Below are 18,112 nucleotides of genomic sequence, written 5' to 3' on the forward strand. Positions count from 1 at the left end.
ATACGCCTGTGAATCGGTATACCATGTGGGAGACCACACAGAAAATTTTGTGCAGAAGAAAAGGATACAAATCGTCAATTCGTTGGGGATTCAATCGTACTCCTATATTGTAGGACGATGGATATCTGTCATGCTTGAGGTTCTGTATGAATGGAACAACATAAGAGATCTTCTCAGCATGCGGGATCGATCGTTAAGGCACTAGCTCCAGATCTGATCAGTCGATGTACGATAACCATAACTACGTACGCCACTCGTCTTACCCACGAATACACACATTCCTGCATCAGATGACATGATTGAACTTCAGACGCTGGGTCTGCGTGTCGAATGACACCCTATAAATAACATACCTCCTTAGAGACCATCATCTACTCTCTGACAAATACTGATTACACCCAAAGTACTCTCTCTTATAATCGCAGCACGATCAAATACTGTCTCATCGCTGAACCATGGAGAAGATTGATCAATTACTTGGACCCCTCAACCCCAATAAGATAGCAGCTGGTACTGCACCTGACCCCATCAAGGTCATTGTATTCACAGCTACGGGAGATCAAGGTAGGAGTGTATGTAAGGAGTTGATAGGGGATGGTGGATTTATAGTATGGGGGGTGACAAGGAACACCGAGAGCAAAGGGGCGAAAGGTGAGTTCCCGTTGGGTGTTGCTAACTTTCATACGATACTTCAGACTGTCCAACGAGATGTGAATGTCTACTGACGGTTGTAAATAGCAGAACTTACTCAGCTTGGGGTGAAGATGGTTCGTGGTGATTTAGGTGATGTACAGAGCTACAAACCACATTTGTTGGGAATGGATGGAGCATTCATTAACTCTGATTGTAAGTATGCTGGACCCAATTGTCTTTTGACTCACGAGTCGTTATACTGATGGATGGTGACCGGTGATCCTACAGATGACTCCATCGTACCCACCGTGAATGGAGATACAAAAGCAGCGACGAAAGCAGAGTACGAACAGGTCAAAGCTCTCGTTGACGCATGTAAGGAGGCTGGCGTGGCACATATCGTATATTCAGCTTTGGACGGATATGAAGAGGAAGATAGGAAGGTACCGTATTTTGAGAGCAAGGCTGAAGGTGAGTAGACTTGTGATCATATCTTGCATTCCCCATGAAGAAACAGTTGACTAGTCTTCTGAATTGATTCTGATGCATTGATGTTTCGATTTAGTCGCCAAATATATCAAGTCAACTTACTCAGGCCATGCCTCCCACCCGCTCAATCCCCACATGGTATACACCATGATCTACACTATACCGATATCTACGCATGTACATATTTCTCCAATATTTACAAATTCAATTACCTCACCCGAGATGATCAAGGTGATAAATGGGTATTGGGATGGCCCATGCCCGATGATACTCCCATACTAAGCTATGCCGTGGAACAAACGGGAGTTTGGGTGAAGAAGGCTTTTTTGGATCATACAACTTGGAGTGGTATGTCAGTCTTGTACCGTGCAGCTGTAAGCAGCTGACTGATATGACCTGGGGATAGGCAAAGATATCCAAATTTGTTCCGACTCGGTCACCCCTTTACAAATAGCTGAAGAACTTTCGAAACTTAGTAATCAAAATGTAGTCACTCTGGGATTGACCAAAGAGGACTTTTATTCCGAGAAACACAAGAAGGAAGTTTGGGAACCGTTGTGGTTGAATTACAAATCATATGTCGACGGGTGAGTCGAGTTGATCAGATTGTACGGGACAATGGCATTGGTCACTGTCAAGATAGGAAATACGGGACTCTCCTTTTTAGTCTGGGATTTATGGTTGCGGCTCGAAGCTAATATTCGCATCGAAATCCAACCATAGATACTTTATAAGGGATATCGAAGCGAGTCGAAAAGTCTGTCCTGACCATGGGGATTTTAAACAATGGGCAGCTCAAGATAAGGAATTGAAGAAGATTTTCGATAGTGCGAGTAAGCAAGATGGCAATAGGGTATGATCATTGAAGAAAATGGTACCATGTCGTATGTGTGGCTCATACTATCCACTCATCACATTCTTTTAACTCAAGACTGATGTATCATCGTTCTGTGCGATTTGGTTTGTGCCATCCTAATAGCTAGCTAAATATTGTACCAGTATATGTAATGATCGTGCATGCAATGTAATGTATGTTTTGTACAAGATACATACTGTAATTAAGTACAGAATTCCTATTCCTATTCCGCGAACACAAAGACTAAAAGTTTCAAGACCGAATTTCCTTCCTTTCGAATTGTTATGCTCCTTCTTCTATCCTTATCCTTACAGACACAGGTGTTTATCATCTTCACTGGAGCCCAACCGGTCATTGCAATTTCACTTCGAATTCGAGCGGCGTACCCAGCGCACCAGTCTCAGCCAATGCTATAGCCTCGGCATCAGGGGCATGTGTCTGTTCCGAACTACCTATGGAAGTAACTTTCATATCTGAGAAAGATCTGTTAAGTCCCGGACGTGGGACTACCAATCCTCCATCAGACTGTGTAAAAACATATTTGTCAGTATTGATAAAATACACTCGGTATTGTAGGCGAAGCAACACTTACACAGATATACGTTTCTGTTTCGACTGTGATACCACCACTGGCCTGCATCTTCGTAAGACCTTTCGAGCCTGACCCAGAACTGGAAGTCCCATATGATCCTCCCTACAGACAAAAAAAACCTCATGATTAGCTCTGGGACCGTCACAAAACAAAGTCGGGTAAATGGATAGTACTCACAGAAGCATAGACGTAAGATGTTTTACGATCATTTCTAAGATCTTCTCTACTATTGAGTACGGCTAGACATCCGACAAGATAGACTTTGGGGTGAATAATCCTATCAATCGTGATACCAAGATCAGTATACTGCAGCGTTCCTATGTATTCAGCATAATGAGAAAAGGATTGACTTACGCAATGAACTGTACGATACTGGACATTGACTCTGCGGCAAATTGCAAGAAGAACAGTAAAGCGCTGAAAGATGAAGATCATCAATATGTTTGAACAGGTGCTCTGTGAACGGGGAGGAAATTATATATGACTTACACGAGGGTAGGTGGAACTTGAGCTTCGAGTGAGATCCTCATCAATCTCTTGACTAATCGGTCGGTATGATCTATACCTGATCGAGAATGATAGAGACCATACATGATTGAGGAGGTTATGATGAGATCCGCTGAGATACACGCTCCGGGCTGAATCATACTCCAGGTCAGATTCGTTTACTTCTTATATGCATATTTGTGAAAAATTTTTTGATGTTCTCACTCACCCATAGATAGAAGAATATGTTGGCGGTCTATAATGACATAATATTAGCACTTCGCATCTGGATGTATGGTACGGTATGACGAGGATGGGTCAACTCACCGTATCGAAATCATTCATAGTCTTTGTTCTAGTTACGAATGTATATCCCACCGAACCAGTCACCGATAAACACAGACAAATCCCAATGGCAATTAAGATAACAAAATTTCGCTTGTTGATCCTCCATGCTCTTTCAGCGTAGAATGCCTATCAACCGACCAATCAGTCAGACAGTCACCCATCTGTTGATTTCTCTTGAGAAAGGGTGATGTGATGGACTCACCTGAATACTGATTTTAGTCAATGGATCTAAAATACCATACCATGCTATCCAATCGCATTTGATAAATTGGGAATATGATCCATAACTATATGAGAACATGTGTAAAGTGGTAGCCCATGTACTAAACCAATGAACAACGTTCGAGATCAGCTTCAAAATGCAATACAATCTGAGAGATATATGATCGATATACTTACAAGATCGTTGCGCAAATAGCGCCGAACGATGCTAGGTACTACATCATTCCAACGATACCATCAGTATTGTGATGTATGTACAAATAAGAACAACATACAAGTAAAAAACGTATATGTCTGGCTTCCTTCTTCGAATGATTCCACCATCTTATAAATTGGTTGATCGCTACTCCCATGAGTAAACCATCTACCGCCATACTGTGGTCCACATCACAATATGAATTAGTGCAATCCCTGTGTCTCGTTTCCATCAGGAGAGCGGATGGTATACTCACCCAAGAATAAGTGGTGATAAATGAGAACCGAGGTTCCCCGTCACTTGTTTTCGAGCAATTTCCTCTACTGATGACATCGTAATGTGAAGTATCTTGTGCTTCGACTGCGACAATTCGAGGAAACGAAGGGGTGGGATAATTTCTTGAGAACTAGCTGCTTATAACCTTGTATATGTGATAAAGACCAGCTCTACCTATCTGTGATCGATGATCACTACCAGAGATGTTTCAATGAGTTAATTGAGAGAATTGATAGTACTGATACGGGAAGCGTTTTCGAAATGTCTTTGAGGAGGATTGAATATTGATTCACTCTCGCTCGTTATAAGGTATAATGAAGTATCCATCTTTCAGTAGTCCTCGCTTCTCTCATCAAAATGAATTTTTACCATTTTGACCATTGGAGTCAAAGCAAGAAAAGAGGTTTCACATCTTGTTGTAGGTAGATTGAGTTGTGACTTGTACCTGATTAGTTACAGTTAGTCCCCTCTCTTGCTTTTCAAGGTACGGTGCATAAACTTTAATTGAGAAGTATAGAAATCCAGAAAGATCTTCTTTAGCAAACGCGAAGACCGAATTCTTCTTCTTGGTCTGTGCGCTGCGGCATCTTTACTGTATCAGGGTTAGAATCCGTCTATTTAACCTTTTCATCACGAATTTGGGATTTTCAGATCGATCTACCTTTACGTTATTTATAGTTTTATGCATTATCATTGGGTTTCCGGTTTTTCCAGAAAAGCCATCCTTCCAGATTGTTACGGCACGTACAAATACAAAAGTACAAAATGGCGTTCTGCTATGCTTCCTTTCTATCGTACTCTGATCTGTACTGCAATGTAGACGCCAGTCGTGTAGGTAAAGGACATCCACCTTGATTCGATTAGATCAGAGATGGTGGTGAAACAAGTTTCGAAATGAACAGAACCGCCATGATATATTCAGCCACCGAACAGGAGAATGCAGTATTCGTGATGAAGTATGTGCATCTGAATCTGTTTGGCTTACTAGGAATCGAATTCAATCGGGCGGGAATCGAACGGAATCATTAATCATTTCTCGTTGATTAGCCTATTCAGTATAAGATGTGGAAGGGTCTGGCAAAGAATGGAGAGGAAAGTCCAGTCGATCACTTTAAGACTCGGTACTGTATCCCAGCGGAAGATCCACTCAAGTGTTCGTACCAGTATATCCCCTCTTGAGGATGATTAGTATACTTGGATTTAATTCCGAAGAGACAGGGGCGGACAAAACCTCACGAGGAACGGCCTCTTAAAACCCACCACCACATCCTCTGATGATCCATAATTATAGGAGGGAAATTTAGCAGTGCGATACTCGGATTTCTGATGGCATCTAACTTCTATACTCGTCCTTGTTGATGATTCGTATAGCTATTTCAGGAGGAATGTGAAGATCCCGAAAGGGATAACTTTAGCTTTCGTCAGGAGCTTGAAGTCTGGAGATTTCGTAATCGATCGATTCACTTTTCGGAATGAGATGATCTCGTCCTGCGATGTGCGAGGTACGGAGAAGATAGTAGGTACAGAGTCCTGCTTTGAGTGTTTAGGGGATTAAGCGAGAGGTTTCATCCAGCAATAAGCTTAACACGCCAGAACTTACCATGCTGATTTCTCGATACTGATATGTCTCGGTGTATCTCGTACTACAGAATACATGCCTGATCGTTAAAATACGTGAATACAACATACTCTTCGTGCACCTCTGGTGGTCCTCGTCAAGCCAAAACATCCGTTCTTAAAACCCACTTGTCACCCTCCTTCACCTCTTCTCCTTCGTGTTTCAAACATCCTCCTCCTGACATTCCATGCCAATGTAACAATAATCTACCAGCCTTCGGTTCGACCGATACCTTTCCCTTCCCCATTCTCTTTTCCTCTTCCCCCTTCTGTTTACCCTTGTTTTTAGTTTTCTTGGATGAACCAGTATCGTGTGTACCAGTATAGAAAGTCGTTGAACCCCCTTTACAATCTGATAAATACACAAGTATGGTCCAACAACTCAATCTACGTGAAGAAGGATCGAGAGTAGGTGAATCGTAGTGACATCTGAAGTATGTTCCGGTAGGATAATGATATACTCTTATATTAGGAGATAGTATCGGTTTTGGGGAGGCGTATTTAGGTGATAAAGAGGGAATGTAGGGGGTGAGAAGGTCTAGGAGAATGGTGGATATCTCAGGTGAATTGAGGGAACCTCTCCCTAAGCCAATGAATGACGATCAAGACCAAGATCAAAGTCAGAAGGAGTTTCTCTCACTTTCCAGTCTCGTCAAAGTATCTACTTTAGAATGATGTAGCTCTGAACCACTCACTAGCTGTTCGTTCTGCTTCCCCTTTACCTGGCGGTTTAGGTCCCTCCATCACCACTCCGTCCATCCAAATCCGTACGGCTTTCACCTCTGAAGATGTGAAAAATCCATCTATGGTGTATATCTGGGATGGTAAGATTGTATTCACAGTGAGGTTTGGTTTATGCTTGATGGTTGGGAAAGATGGTGATGCCATCTCCGTGTCGAATTTTTTTCGGACGGCAGTTCACCTTTGTATGCAGGTCAGCTGGGTCTACACCGACAGAGGGTTTTGTTAGAAGTGCGCTTAGGTATGCATAATGACAACATGCAAGCATGGGTGGATTTGCAAGAAGGATCGTGTACGTTGAGATGCCTCCCATTTGATGAAGGGTGTGGATCATCGACGGAATCAAATTTCTTTGGCAGTAATTGACGTCAACACAACCGATCACCTTGAAGAAGCTTCGCCCAATTTTCTTATGCTGCTACAATTATAAAATCACTTGCATCCGATAATCATCTCACCCATCTCACAAACAGTCCACAATGTCATCCTCAGGTGTGGTATCGAAAAAGCTCAAGTTTAAAGGTGACAAAACCAAGAAGAAGAAAAGGTCTCATAATCATCCGGGAGGTGGAGGTGGTGATGGGGATGAATTGGCTGCTTTGGCTGCTGCTGATCCCAGGGGTGAGTGTGATCTATACTCATAAAATGTAGTCATACGTTGCTATGGATGACTTTTCGCTGATGCTTATGTTCTGTAGGCTGGGTACTCCCAGAACATCCAATGGAGATTAACGGTCCGGCATTCATCTTACTTCCCTCTGAGCCTTTGACATGTCTAGCGGTGAGTATATTCGACCTTCTCACCAAGTCTGCACACATCATCCGAATAATCTTCAGCTCTATGCTGATCCCATTCTCTATGAATGCAGTGGGATCCAACGAGACAGCGAGTGTACGCTGCACCCGTAGATATCCCTCAAGCACCCGAGGGGATGAACGATCTGAGCGAAGCGGAGATACTGCAGACGATAGAACCTAGTGATGTTAATCATGTATGGGTGATATCGAGATTATCGGGGAGTGAGGACGTTATAAGTTTACGAACAAGCACGTGAGTGGAGTCAATCCTATATGGTACAATTACAATGTCTCGTATTTCAAGCACCATTTAAGTCAATCTGTCAAGGACGAAAGCTGAATGATCGACTTGCATGACCATTTGCAGGGGTACATTCTTAACCGCCAGTCCATCAGGCACATTATCAGCCACGACTCCCTCCAGAGGACCACTCGAGGCATTCATTCCTCAACCTTCTTCTTCCGGAAGCTCAAGTGTCTTTCCCGGATGGTCTATTCAGACTCAACATAATTCCAAATACCTCTCGACCTCCGCACCGAGCGGTACGTCTGTAGGTAAACTCAAGGCAGAATTGAGGATCGACGTGGATCAGCCGGGCGAACATGAGTTGATAAGGATCAAATGTCAGAGGGAATTCGTGTACAAGGCGAAATTGGCTTTGCAGGAAGGGAAGGATGGGACTGCCTCGAGTTCGAAGAAGAGGTTCTTGAGTGGGGGGCCGGCGGAGGGGTCGATGGAGGATGAATTGAAGAGGAAGTGAGTAGGATCATTCTTGTTTCCCTTTCGTCACATTCGTTCTGGTCCTTTTCTTCGGTAATTTACATTTCAAACTGTATAACCATTCATCATTGTGGTTTGCCTTTGCTCCCTGCAGTTATGAGTGTCTGCATGTCAGATTAGAGCTGACGTATGTTCCACATCGTTACACAGTCGCGAGTCCCAAACGTGGGGAGGTGGTCGAACGATTGTATCCGAAAAAGATCGAAGGGAGTTGAAGAAAGCCAGGAAAGAAGGTAAATTGGGTGAAGCGATGTTAGATAGAAGAGCGGCTCTGAAGAGGTATGTCATACAACGTTGGTTTATCATTTCTATTGTGTGCTGATCTCGACATGGTTGCTCTCACCTTAGTGATCGGTATGCCAAGTGATTGTATCGTATCGACCATGCATACATACTATTGATAGCCCTGTAGTTCACACATGTTCCGACAGAAATTGTAAAGGGATAAAATGAAATCAGCATCGCGCGCTCCAATATGATTTCTGGCCCCACACTCGAGCTTGCTTGTTGGGATGATGCAGTCACACCATACTCATGTTTGGGTTCTCACACGGGTCCACCTGGTCGTTCATCTGAACTCCCATTCCCCACAAAGACGATCATCGCAATCGCTTGGAATTGGGGAAGTCTTGTGGGGCAACCAGACTCTAACGTACTTGACGATCCACCTAGGCTAACAAGATCTCCCCACACGAGGAGTTCCCACTCCACCTGTTTGCGAGTGGGTTTGATGGGTATGTCGGGGTTAGTATCCACCGTGTATGAACATGGATCTATCCGATCATAACTCCATATGACTCGATGTGGGATCATGACTCCCACGTGGCAGTGAATTTCCGAGTAAATCCGACGGTTTAATTTTGACTCCTATTTCTTCCGAGAAAAGCAAGACTACATTTCTCCGTTTTTTTTGGCTGATCGGTGAAAACGGTGATCAATTTGATCAATTTATCGCCGGACCGTTCGCGAACCGGTCGTACCGGTTGATGGATGATGGAGAAAAAACTGGAGCCGCAATTTGTGTCACATCAGATGAGCCTTTGCTCTTGGGTTTTACTCTTGTCGATCACCTTCGTTTAAGGTACATGAACCATGCACAACCAAACGCGCTTGTCTGTCCCAAGAGACGATGCGAAATGAGTTGGGGTGGGTTTCGGTAAAGAGTGATCCCGAAGCAATTGCCAACGGACCGAAAGACATTATTGAGGTGTTCTCGCACTTTGGTGGGAGCTCCAAGCCAAAAGAAGGAAATCTGCATGCAGAGGACACGAAATTGGGAGATCACCTGTTTAACATTCTTTTATTATGCGCTCGGTCCGTTTAGCCGTTGAGCTCCATCGGTCGTCAATTAACGGTAATGGTAATGGCAATGGTAATTACTTGGTTGCTACGACGATGGTGATGGTTGTCGTTGTTGTTGTGTTTTGATGCACTTGGGTTAGTAAACTTCTGGATTGTTTATTCACACTTCATCCTTCAACTACAAGCGATACACGATACACGTCCTTTGAACTAAATCAACGATCAAACGCCTGAGGTCTACCGGCGGTATTCTACACGCAGTACAAGGGTAACACGTATCAAGGGGTTGTGTTGTGTTGTACAGCATTTCAAAGTAAAGCGAAGCCTAGAATAGAAAACAAGTGGGACCGGGCGTTGGTGGCGTCCAAAGAGAACGATTCTGGACTTTTCGTCTCTTGATGAATTTATGCGGTAAATAATCGAACTAAGATGGAGCACCTGAAGTAAATGCACTTCCGAAAAAACCGACAATCCGACTGACGATCCGACGAACCAGCTGGGAAAAGACGGATAATACATACCATCATAACACCATAATACCATAATACCATTTCGCGTCTTTCGATTCGATTTAATGATTTAACCGTCATACAACCGTTACGACTGCGTATAGTTTACACCGGATTTAACCATAATCACGTAATCCCATATCCCATCGCACAAACGAAATTCTTCATTTCATCCCCATCCATGAACGAACGAAGAACGCCTTCATCTTCTTGGTCCTTCGATTCATAGTCATAGGTTGTTTTGATTTCGATTTCAATTTGGGACACTTTTCATTCTCATATAGGTTTTAGGTATGAGAAAGGGAACTTGAAAGGATTTATATTCATATTCATGGTCTTGGTCGAAACAACACGAAACGAAACAACTACACTTTTCTTCTCGGTGAAACTTTTACCTTATACTCCTTTGTGATACCAACTCCCACACCTACTCCTGCCGACCCTCTCATAACCGGAACCCAACGCAACATAACTCGATTATCAATATAAAATTACTAGCAAGGTGACTTCATAGATGGGAAAAACAACGACTCGACTCCGACTAGATTAGACACGTTGTGGAAAACCTTGGCTTAGAAACATTGTCTTGTCTCTTCACATCCTTACCTGTCTAGAAACCCGATGATTGATATGATATAGTGGCGATCTGTGAGTGAATGGTTCCATTTTCCCATCCATTGAATATCCACACAACATATCACACATCATCAACTCAGTTACACACATTGCTGGAATCACACCACTTGATCATTTGATTATCTGTTTGAACCGAACAATATGATATGTTTCTCGATTGCTTTGATACCACCAGAGTCTGGATCTTACAGTTTGATTGATGATTGATGAGTATCATTGGGAATAGGGCTGACAACCATTGGGTGACACACAGCGCATTGACCTACCGTTTCATACGTCATATCCTACTTCATATCCCATCACATAAACAACTTCCATCATTCACCACGAGTGTCAACTATCTCGCCACTACCACCATCAATATGGACCCATTACTACTCGCTCACCCACCTACAACCTTCGCCCAGATGTCAGGCGTGACGACCGACGAGATGCCATTCGATTCATACTGTATCGTCTGCGACAGGTTGATAACACCGCCGAAAGAGGTTGATCCGGTAGAAGGACCGAAAACAACCAAGAAAAAGTTGGGTGGTGGAACCATCAGAGTGAGTATCCCACATCCCCTCTCACCTCTACTTGCATTGTATCTGACAATGTACGCACGAACCTCAGGTGAAGAATCCAGATGGAACCACTACGACACGTTCGGCCAATGGTCAGAAGGTGACGCGACCAGGGTTGAAACGAAACCCCAATTCAGCAGCACGTCTGGCAGCCCTCAACTCATCCTCCAAGATGCAACCTCTGACACGGTCAAAGACCAACGAATCTATTACTTCACCCACAACCGAATCACCCCCCAATGATCTCTCCTCCCCTAAATCACAAAAAGTCATCACACCCCGAATCAACACCTCTTCACCACCTTTCAGATCATCCATATACTGCTCGAAACAGTGTATGGAGCAAGATGCGGGTAAATCGTCCGAGGCCTACGCGAATATAGCTAGGACTTTATCATACGATTTCTCGCATGCTTTTCCATTAGATACACCGGGTGTTACCGTCGCTGATCACGCCAGAAGTCCTTACGGTCCACCATCACCTCTTTTCGTCTCTGGATCAGATACCGAATCATCTGCTGCCTCCAATGCAGGTGGATTACAGGATCATTCAGGTCCAGCGAGCTCCGCACCTAAATTCATGGAATACTTCCGTTTATCCAAAGAAGGTCCAGACGACGCTTGGAACTCCATTCAACGCCAAAGAAGAAGTTCGATGCAACCTTCCTCGTCCCAAAGACCTGCCTCTGCTCACTCCCATGTTCACCCTTCGAACGAATCCCTATCAAGTCTATGGAACGCTGATTCCGATCTAGTCTTGGACCACCGATCAGTATCTGGATCTGGATCCAATCGAATGAGAGCGATGACTCCCCTGCAGACATCCGACCAGGATAGACGAGAATTACACGGTGCAGGTAGAAGATCAGTATCTATCTCAAGCGAACACTCCGCCCCCATCCCTACGAGAGCTCCTCTGAAACGATCCGATCTCAGTCACACTTCCCTGTTGGCTTCTTCACCATCATCCGTCCAGAACGTACCTATCCCACCTGAATTCGGTTCAGCTCCGTCACATACCTTGGATCTACTACAGTCGTACGCCCACGCCTTCCCCGTAAGATCCCCTTCGGGCCTGTCAACAAGCGTACAAAGGGGCTTCGTATTTCCCGGATCTACCGCCATGTCACCCAACCCATCAGAATCGAGACGATCGAGTATATCCCGACCTGTGTCTGGAACAATCCGTGCAAAATCCAGAAACGGTAACGGTAACGGCGGTGAAGTGTCTTGGGATTCTTTCGGGAAAGAAGTGATAGATGAGAAGAACTACAAGTCGTTCTGTAGAAAGACTGGTCAAACTTCTTCGGCAGCTACCACTGCTGGACCTATGTCTGTTCCAGCGGACTTCAGGGGTAGAGCCGAATTGGATCCTGACAACAATACGCCTAAACAGAGCCTAGAACGGGGAATTGGAGGATGGAAAATCAAATATTTCCAACCTTCCTCTAACCTGGTTGAAAGGAGCGGTACGATCACCAATACCAGTTCGAACAGACGAAATCGATCATCATCCAGTGGAGGCACTACCACTTCTTCGTCATCCTCTATTAGATCGTCTAGTAGACCTAGAACTGGTAATGGAATTGCCATTCCCAAGGCGAACAATCAATTATCGACTTCCATATCATCCAATTCGACTTCTAGAACTCCTAGGATGTTACCTCCTCCTAGACCTGCTACCACCGGTACCACCACCACCACCACCGGTGTCTTACCTGATATATCAAGTTTGACTATGGCGGAAGGAATTTCTGTTTCCAACAGTGTACCGAAATCTGGATTTAATTGGGAATCATCCGAAAAGAATGGAATGAAGACTTATGAAATTCCAGACTTACCGAAATTCAAATTGGATAGGAATAAAGCTGGTTTGTTTTATTTTCAATAATTAATTATCAACTCGAGCTCGTTCGTTTGTATACCCCCTTTCGTCGAATGACGGTTATCAATCATTTGTAATTATATAACAAGCATCAAACCATACCACATATTCAACTCATACCTCATATCGCATTATCAAGTAGCATATCATTTCAGACCTTACCTTACCAGTTGTATAATGTTATCGATTTTCGTCTTTTTTGATATAATCATATTGGATTTGTACTTTCAAGTCATCTATTGTAAGGTTTCCAAAATGAAGAAATAAGAAGATTGTAGAAAGGAAGAAGAAAGAAAAATTCAAGTATTTTGTAGATGACAAGACGGTTGTCAATGCATATGATAACAAGATGGTTTTGTCATATTCATACAAACGATTGCAATGAGCTTGAATTGAGCAAGATCATCGCGATATGTCCAGCTTGCTCATATCATCCAAGCATGTAATGGAGCTTGATGGCAGATCTTTTGCGACGATAGATCTGAGCGTCGTGGTTAGATACAGACCGGATTAGTATGCCTTCCGTTAGTTGCTTGTGACCATCAGCGAAGACAAGCCCAGGCTGAGTGTAACATGGCCGTTCATCATGTATGTCGATGCTATGCAGTACTAATGCTGTTGTATATGATCTATGACGGGGGAACACCTGAGTATGATGATCGGGGGCCGACTAGTATCGTTGTTGGGTAAGCGGACTGACGGGGAGACCAAGGGGGGATTGCCCGATTCGGTAGTTTTGTCCTGTATGTTGAGTGTCGTTGTTGTCAATGATTTCGGTCTCACCGTATCGGATCGCCTCTCATATCCAACATCGATAGTCGATATCAAATCTCATCGTGTAGGACTGTCATTCATACCGTCGACTTTCTCACATTTATACAACATACCTGATTACTTCACTCTCGCTGAATCAAGTGAAAATTTGCAAGCTCGGTAAAAAACAACCAGAAAAAAACCGCATCAACATCACCGAAGGTCTTTCTTTAGTCATCTCGTACAGAGAGCATACGCGGGCATCAACACAAACCCGGATCCAATAACATTCGTAGTCTCATAGCCGATCTACATCACATACATACATACATACATAAACATCCAGAGAAGGACTCGAGATGCCCAGTCCCAGTAAAGATGGAGGAACAAGCATAGGTGTAGTAGGAATTGGTTCGTTGGGTTGGAAAAGATCGAATTCGCCTTTGCAGATACCTAATACGTTGTTGGAAGATCAGAACCAGGATCAGGATCAAGGAGGTCAAAGTCTATCGTGAGTTTTATTTCTATTTAATTATCTCATTCCCCTTCTGGTCCACTCTTGGAGGAGTGCAAGGAGACCTGTGCATGTGGAAAGGATGGTCGTTGCGATGCATATAAGCATTTTACATTTAGCGTATAAATCCTTCAACCACCATGTTGGGCTTGTGCTCTTGCCGACGCCGCAACCTTACAACGTATCACCAGACTATCCTTGACTGCTTTCCCATCTTCTCCTCTGCCCTCAGCACTTGATCCGTAACTTCATCAATCAAAAAGTAATCATCGAGTACTGATCGTGTGATCTTCTATCTATTTTCCCTCATCCCGTCTCCCTTTCATCAACACCTTCATCGTCGTCCCTACCCTACCTTTCACCGACAAAACCCCTCAACTCTCCACCTCGTCGTTCATACGACGACCTTATTATACCCCATTCGCATGACGAAATACCTCGTCTTCAACAAACACAACAATCATCACGATAACAATCCTTTGCGTACTCCAAACCGTTCTGTCGAAACATCAAACAACACAATCGCAATATTCGTCATCCCCTCATCTTGTCATCTCCGGAACTTACGATACAAACCTCATACAACACGACTGTTCCACGCCTCCTCATTCTCACGTCGTACATCCATCCACCCTCGTATTGTGTAAATATACGTATGGGTCTGCATCTCATGGTCACAACCCAATGTCAAACAACGTCATGTCATGTCTCGGACTGAAACATTCCTCGTATATATCATCCATATCACAGCTCTTACACCGAATCCCCTCAACACCGCTCTTCGACTCTTCCTATCCCCTCCGGATCTCGTACGCCCCCTTATTCTACTCCCATCCGTCCCAAAAGGTTAAGATCGAGAACATCAACCATGTCAATCTACACGCCACCCTTACCGCCCGTCATGTCTAGGGAAAACTCCTCGGAAGACCTTCACTTACCTTCTTCCTCTTCTGGTAAACCCATGGGGGACGCTGCAGACGTCGTAGCTCAACTATCAAGAAGTTTGGAAGCTGGGCCATCAAGATTATCCACCGCGTCATCGTTGTTACAAACTCCCAAAATTACAGGAAACAGGAGAGCTTCGAAATCCGTTTCCGGATCTAGACCTGCACTCATTGTCACCCCAGCAACAAGGACACAATCGTACTACACACCTCAAGTCAAATCTTCCGACTCATTCCCTTCATCATCTTCTATCCCTTCCAGTCCCGTCTTAGGACCTGGTATCGTCAAGAGGAAATCGTCTGTACCGAATCTAGTTAGGAGGTATACCACTCGCGAGGATGAGGGAATCAGTGATTTACTGAATGAAGATCATCTTGAACCTCCCATGACTAGCTCGACACGAAGCATGAGCAAAGGCAAAGGGAAAGAGAAGGCTGTGGAGTCAAGAGCCAGATCAACAAGTACAAGTATCGTTGTACCTCAGACCCAAGATTTGACTGAACATTCAACTTATACCTTCCCCTCTTCATCCTTTGCTCAATCATCGCTGAATCATGTTCCGGAACTCCCACCTTCATCGCAAGCTTGGTCCAGTATGCCATTATTCCCTTCATCATCCGATAGAGAACTCGACACATATCCTCCTCCTTCGTCTTCTACATCGTCGTCATTTGTCAAATCAGCTTACGAAGTTGGAGAATCACTCTTGAGCTGGGTTAAACCCAAGAAACATCATCGATATGATGGGTCTTCGGCGTATCGACGTGGATCCGATGACGATTCTGAAAAGGGGTTGATCGGGTCTGGATCAGATCAAGATGAAGAAGACGACGGATATAGTGGTGGAAGAGGCAGTGGGGAATCTACGAGAAGAGCTGGACCAGGAAAATATTGGGGTATATGGACTTCCACTGCCGAAGACCAGGATCCATCGTCTTCATCGGATAATTACTTTACATTACCACCCAGTTCACCATTAGACCAAGATGGAAACTACCCTCGATTCCAAGCTGCCATCAATGGTGACTCCAATTCTTTCCCTGCTACGCTACCTACACCTGCACTTTCGACTAAATCGCTCTCTAGAGATAATTCAAAACGCAACAAGCTGAGGAAAGTGTTCAGGTCAAGAGGAGGCGATGGGATAAGTCACGACGATTCTAGAGGATGGTTGACGACGGTATTGAATGTTGGGGCAGGTCAAAGAGGTGGCAAGACTGCTGAAGTGTTGAAAGAATTGGGCTGGACAGTTGGGATTTTAGTAGGAGCATTCTTCGTTTCTGCTGGTTTGGTTTTGTGGTTGATCCAAAGTATGCCAATGTAAGTCAAGTTCCGCTTGAGCTCAATCGACAAAGAAGAGCATAACGCTGACTATTCTGGTTTGATTCTTAGCACCACACTCAAACACCTTCCCCAATCTACTACGGACCTTCAACTACTCTCCGCTGAAATCAGGTCGTACATGGCTTCTAGCAATAACGGCTGGTGGCATACCATCGGAGTGCTTACGTTTGTTGGGTGCTGGAAACATGCTTGGAGTGTACCCGGAGCGGTCATCTTGGTGAGTTAGTTTTACACTACGCCAACGCACTCAACTTTAGCAGCTGACACATATCGTTCAATTAGAACATCCTCGTCGGATCTTTACTCGATCCCATGCCAGCTCTACTTCTCCTAACGATCATCACCGCATCTGGCTCTCTCGGTGCATACACCTTATCAAGACCACTAGCACCCTTGATTGCTGTGCTTTTCCCCAAACCACTAGCATTGGTCAGAGCGGCCCTCGCACCGGAAACCATCCCTGCTCCAGCAACGGCCCAACAAGTTATCGGAGATACCATCACACCCATCCAAGCATCTTCTGACCCTTCGCAACCGGCTATTGGAGGCCCCACCGAGAAATCAACCGTATGGCGACGTCTGCTGATCATGCGAGCGATGGGATTCGTCCCTTGGTCAGGTATGAACGTAGCCTGTGGGGTGGTCGGTGTAGATTGGAAAGTCTTTTGGCTCACTACCGCAGCTGGGAGTGCATCTTGGTCATATGTCACTGCCTCGGTCGGTCATATATTATCAAGATTGAAAGTTCCTAGTCAAGCTTTAGCCGACTCGGGCGTGATCAGCGAAAATTCCGGTGGTGAATCTCTGACTAGTCTACTCAGAGATCCGGTGTTAATTGCCAAATTGATATTCCTCTCCGGTTTGACATTGTTGCCTGTCATACTCAAGAGACGAAATGGTGAGAACGGTAGCGGTGTAGATGGGATCGAAGATGGTTTGAATTTGAATCTGGATTCATCAATATCAACTACACCCAGATCATCTTCATCTTCTTTCGAATTGAACGAATTTACTTCTTCTTCTCCATCATCATCCGGTACCCCACGACCAACCATTATGACAAACCCCGCGATATCAGCTTTGAGATTGGTTGATCTAAATTCATCAAGTAATGAAGGTTTACCACCTATGTCACCTCTATCTCAGAGTTTAGCGAAATTCACACCTACCCCTAGAATGTTTGATCTTTTGAGTTTTGGAAGAACGGTGATCAGGACTGGACAGAGGGGGTTGGCCGGGGGTGTGAGGGGTGCGGAGAGGATGATCAGAGGTCAGAATGGGCCGAATTAGGGTATGATATCGAGTGGTGCCGGGAGGTTTTTCCATTGATCCATTGATGTAGAGGTAGACATGGAAATGGAAATGGCGAAGGGTTAAGTGAGAATGATGATTTACGTTTTTTTCAGTTGAGGTGGGAAATCTTTAATTCGTATCGTACTTTAGTACTTTGTATCTGTACCCTCACACCTTCGTAAATCCCAAAGATAATGGGAAACTGTAGTATACGTCCATTTCATCTGATGCAATGTATTCATTGTATAGTATCATGACCATCAAACGTGATGAGCGATTCGATCATTTCAGTGATGGCCGATTGACTGCTATATTAAACCAGACACAGTA

The 18,112-nt window shown here is 44.3% G+C and overlaps 7 protein-coding genes across 7 annotated transcripts; 5 read left to right on the forward strand and 2 right to left on the reverse strand.

Annotated features, from left to right (window-relative positions):
• Nucleotides 1-455: 455 nt before the first annotated feature.
• I203_102585 (uncharacterized protein) lies at nucleotides 456-1,981 on the forward strand (the record flags this gene model as incomplete). Its single annotated transcript, XM_065517133.1, has 7 exons — nucleotides 456-651; nucleotides 742-846; nucleotides 922-1,104; nucleotides 1,199-1,214; nucleotides 1,406-1,470; nucleotides 1,529-1,709; nucleotides 1,846-1,981. 7 exons carry the CDS (start codon nucleotides 456-458, stop codon nucleotides 1,979-1,981), a joined length of 882 nt encoding a protein of 293 aa, XP_065373951.1.
• Nucleotides 1,982-2,329: 348 nt separating this feature from the next.
• I203_102586 (uncharacterized protein) lies at nucleotides 2,330-4,155 on the reverse strand (the record flags this gene model as incomplete). Its single annotated transcript, XM_019146878.1, has 11 exons — nucleotides 2,330-2,503; nucleotides 2,571-2,672; nucleotides 2,748-2,847; nucleotides 2,925-2,987; nucleotides 3,060-3,208; nucleotides 3,286-3,312; nucleotides 3,384-3,530; nucleotides 3,607-3,727; nucleotides 3,804-3,841; nucleotides 3,902-4,001; nucleotides 4,079-4,155. The coding sequence occupies 11 exons, from the start codon at nucleotides 4,153-4,155 to the stop codon at nucleotides 2,330-2,332; spliced, it is 1,098 nt and encodes a 365-aa protein (XP_019003428.1).
• Nucleotides 4,156-5,813: 1,658 nt separating this feature from the next.
• Nucleotides 5,814-6,603, reverse strand: I203_102587 (uncharacterized protein; the record flags this gene model as incomplete). The annotated part of the gene is made up of 2 exons (XM_019146879.1): nucleotides 5,814-6,298; nucleotides 6,411-6,603. The coding sequence occupies 2 exons, from the start codon at nucleotides 6,601-6,603 to the stop codon at nucleotides 5,814-5,816; spliced, it is 678 nt and encodes a 225-aa protein (XP_019003429.1).
• Nucleotides 6,604-6,935: 332 nt separating this feature from the next.
• On the forward strand, nucleotides 6,936-8,402 carry I203_102588 (uncharacterized protein; the record flags this gene model as incomplete). The annotated part of the gene is made up of 6 exons (XM_019146880.1): nucleotides 6,936-7,077; nucleotides 7,155-7,237; nucleotides 7,326-7,507; nucleotides 7,622-8,011; nucleotides 8,186-8,314; nucleotides 8,384-8,402. 6 exons carry the CDS (start codon nucleotides 6,936-6,938, stop codon nucleotides 8,400-8,402), a joined length of 945 nt encoding a protein of 314 aa, XP_019003430.1.
• Nucleotides 8,403-10,844: 2,442 nt separating this feature from the next.
• Nucleotides 10,845-12,939, forward strand: I203_102589 (uncharacterized protein; the record flags this gene model as incomplete). Its single annotated transcript, XM_019146881.1, has 2 exons — nucleotides 10,845-11,030; nucleotides 11,098-12,939. 2 exons carry the CDS (start codon nucleotides 10,845-10,847, stop codon nucleotides 12,937-12,939), a joined length of 2,028 nt encoding a protein of 675 aa, XP_019003431.1.
• A 1,106-nt stretch (nucleotides 12,940-14,045) lies between these two features.
• On the forward strand, nucleotides 14,046-14,446 carry I203_102590 (uncharacterized protein; the record flags this gene model as incomplete). Its single annotated transcript, XM_065517134.1, has 2 exons — nucleotides 14,046-14,197; nucleotides 14,392-14,446. The coding sequence occupies 2 exons, from the start codon at nucleotides 14,046-14,048 to the stop codon at nucleotides 14,444-14,446; spliced, it is 207 nt and encodes a 68-aa protein (XP_065373952.1).
• A 622-nt stretch (nucleotides 14,447-15,068) lies between these two features.
• Nucleotides 15,069-17,779, forward strand: I203_102591 (uncharacterized protein; the record flags this gene model as incomplete). The annotated part of the gene is made up of 3 exons (XM_019146882.1): nucleotides 15,069-16,465; nucleotides 16,538-16,706; nucleotides 16,772-17,779. 3 exons carry the CDS (start codon nucleotides 15,069-15,071, stop codon nucleotides 17,777-17,779), a joined length of 2,574 nt encoding a protein of 857 aa, XP_019003432.1.
• Nucleotides 17,780-18,112: the final 333 nt, after the last annotated feature.

Source organism: Kwoniella mangroviensis, assembly GCF_000507465.2.
Source record: "Kwoniella mangroviensis CBS 8507 chromosome 1 map unlocalized Ctg01, whole genome shotgun sequence".
Lineage (NCBI taxonomy): Eukaryota > Fungi > Basidiomycota > Tremellomycetes > Tremellales > Cryptococcaceae > Kwoniella > Kwoniella mangrovensis.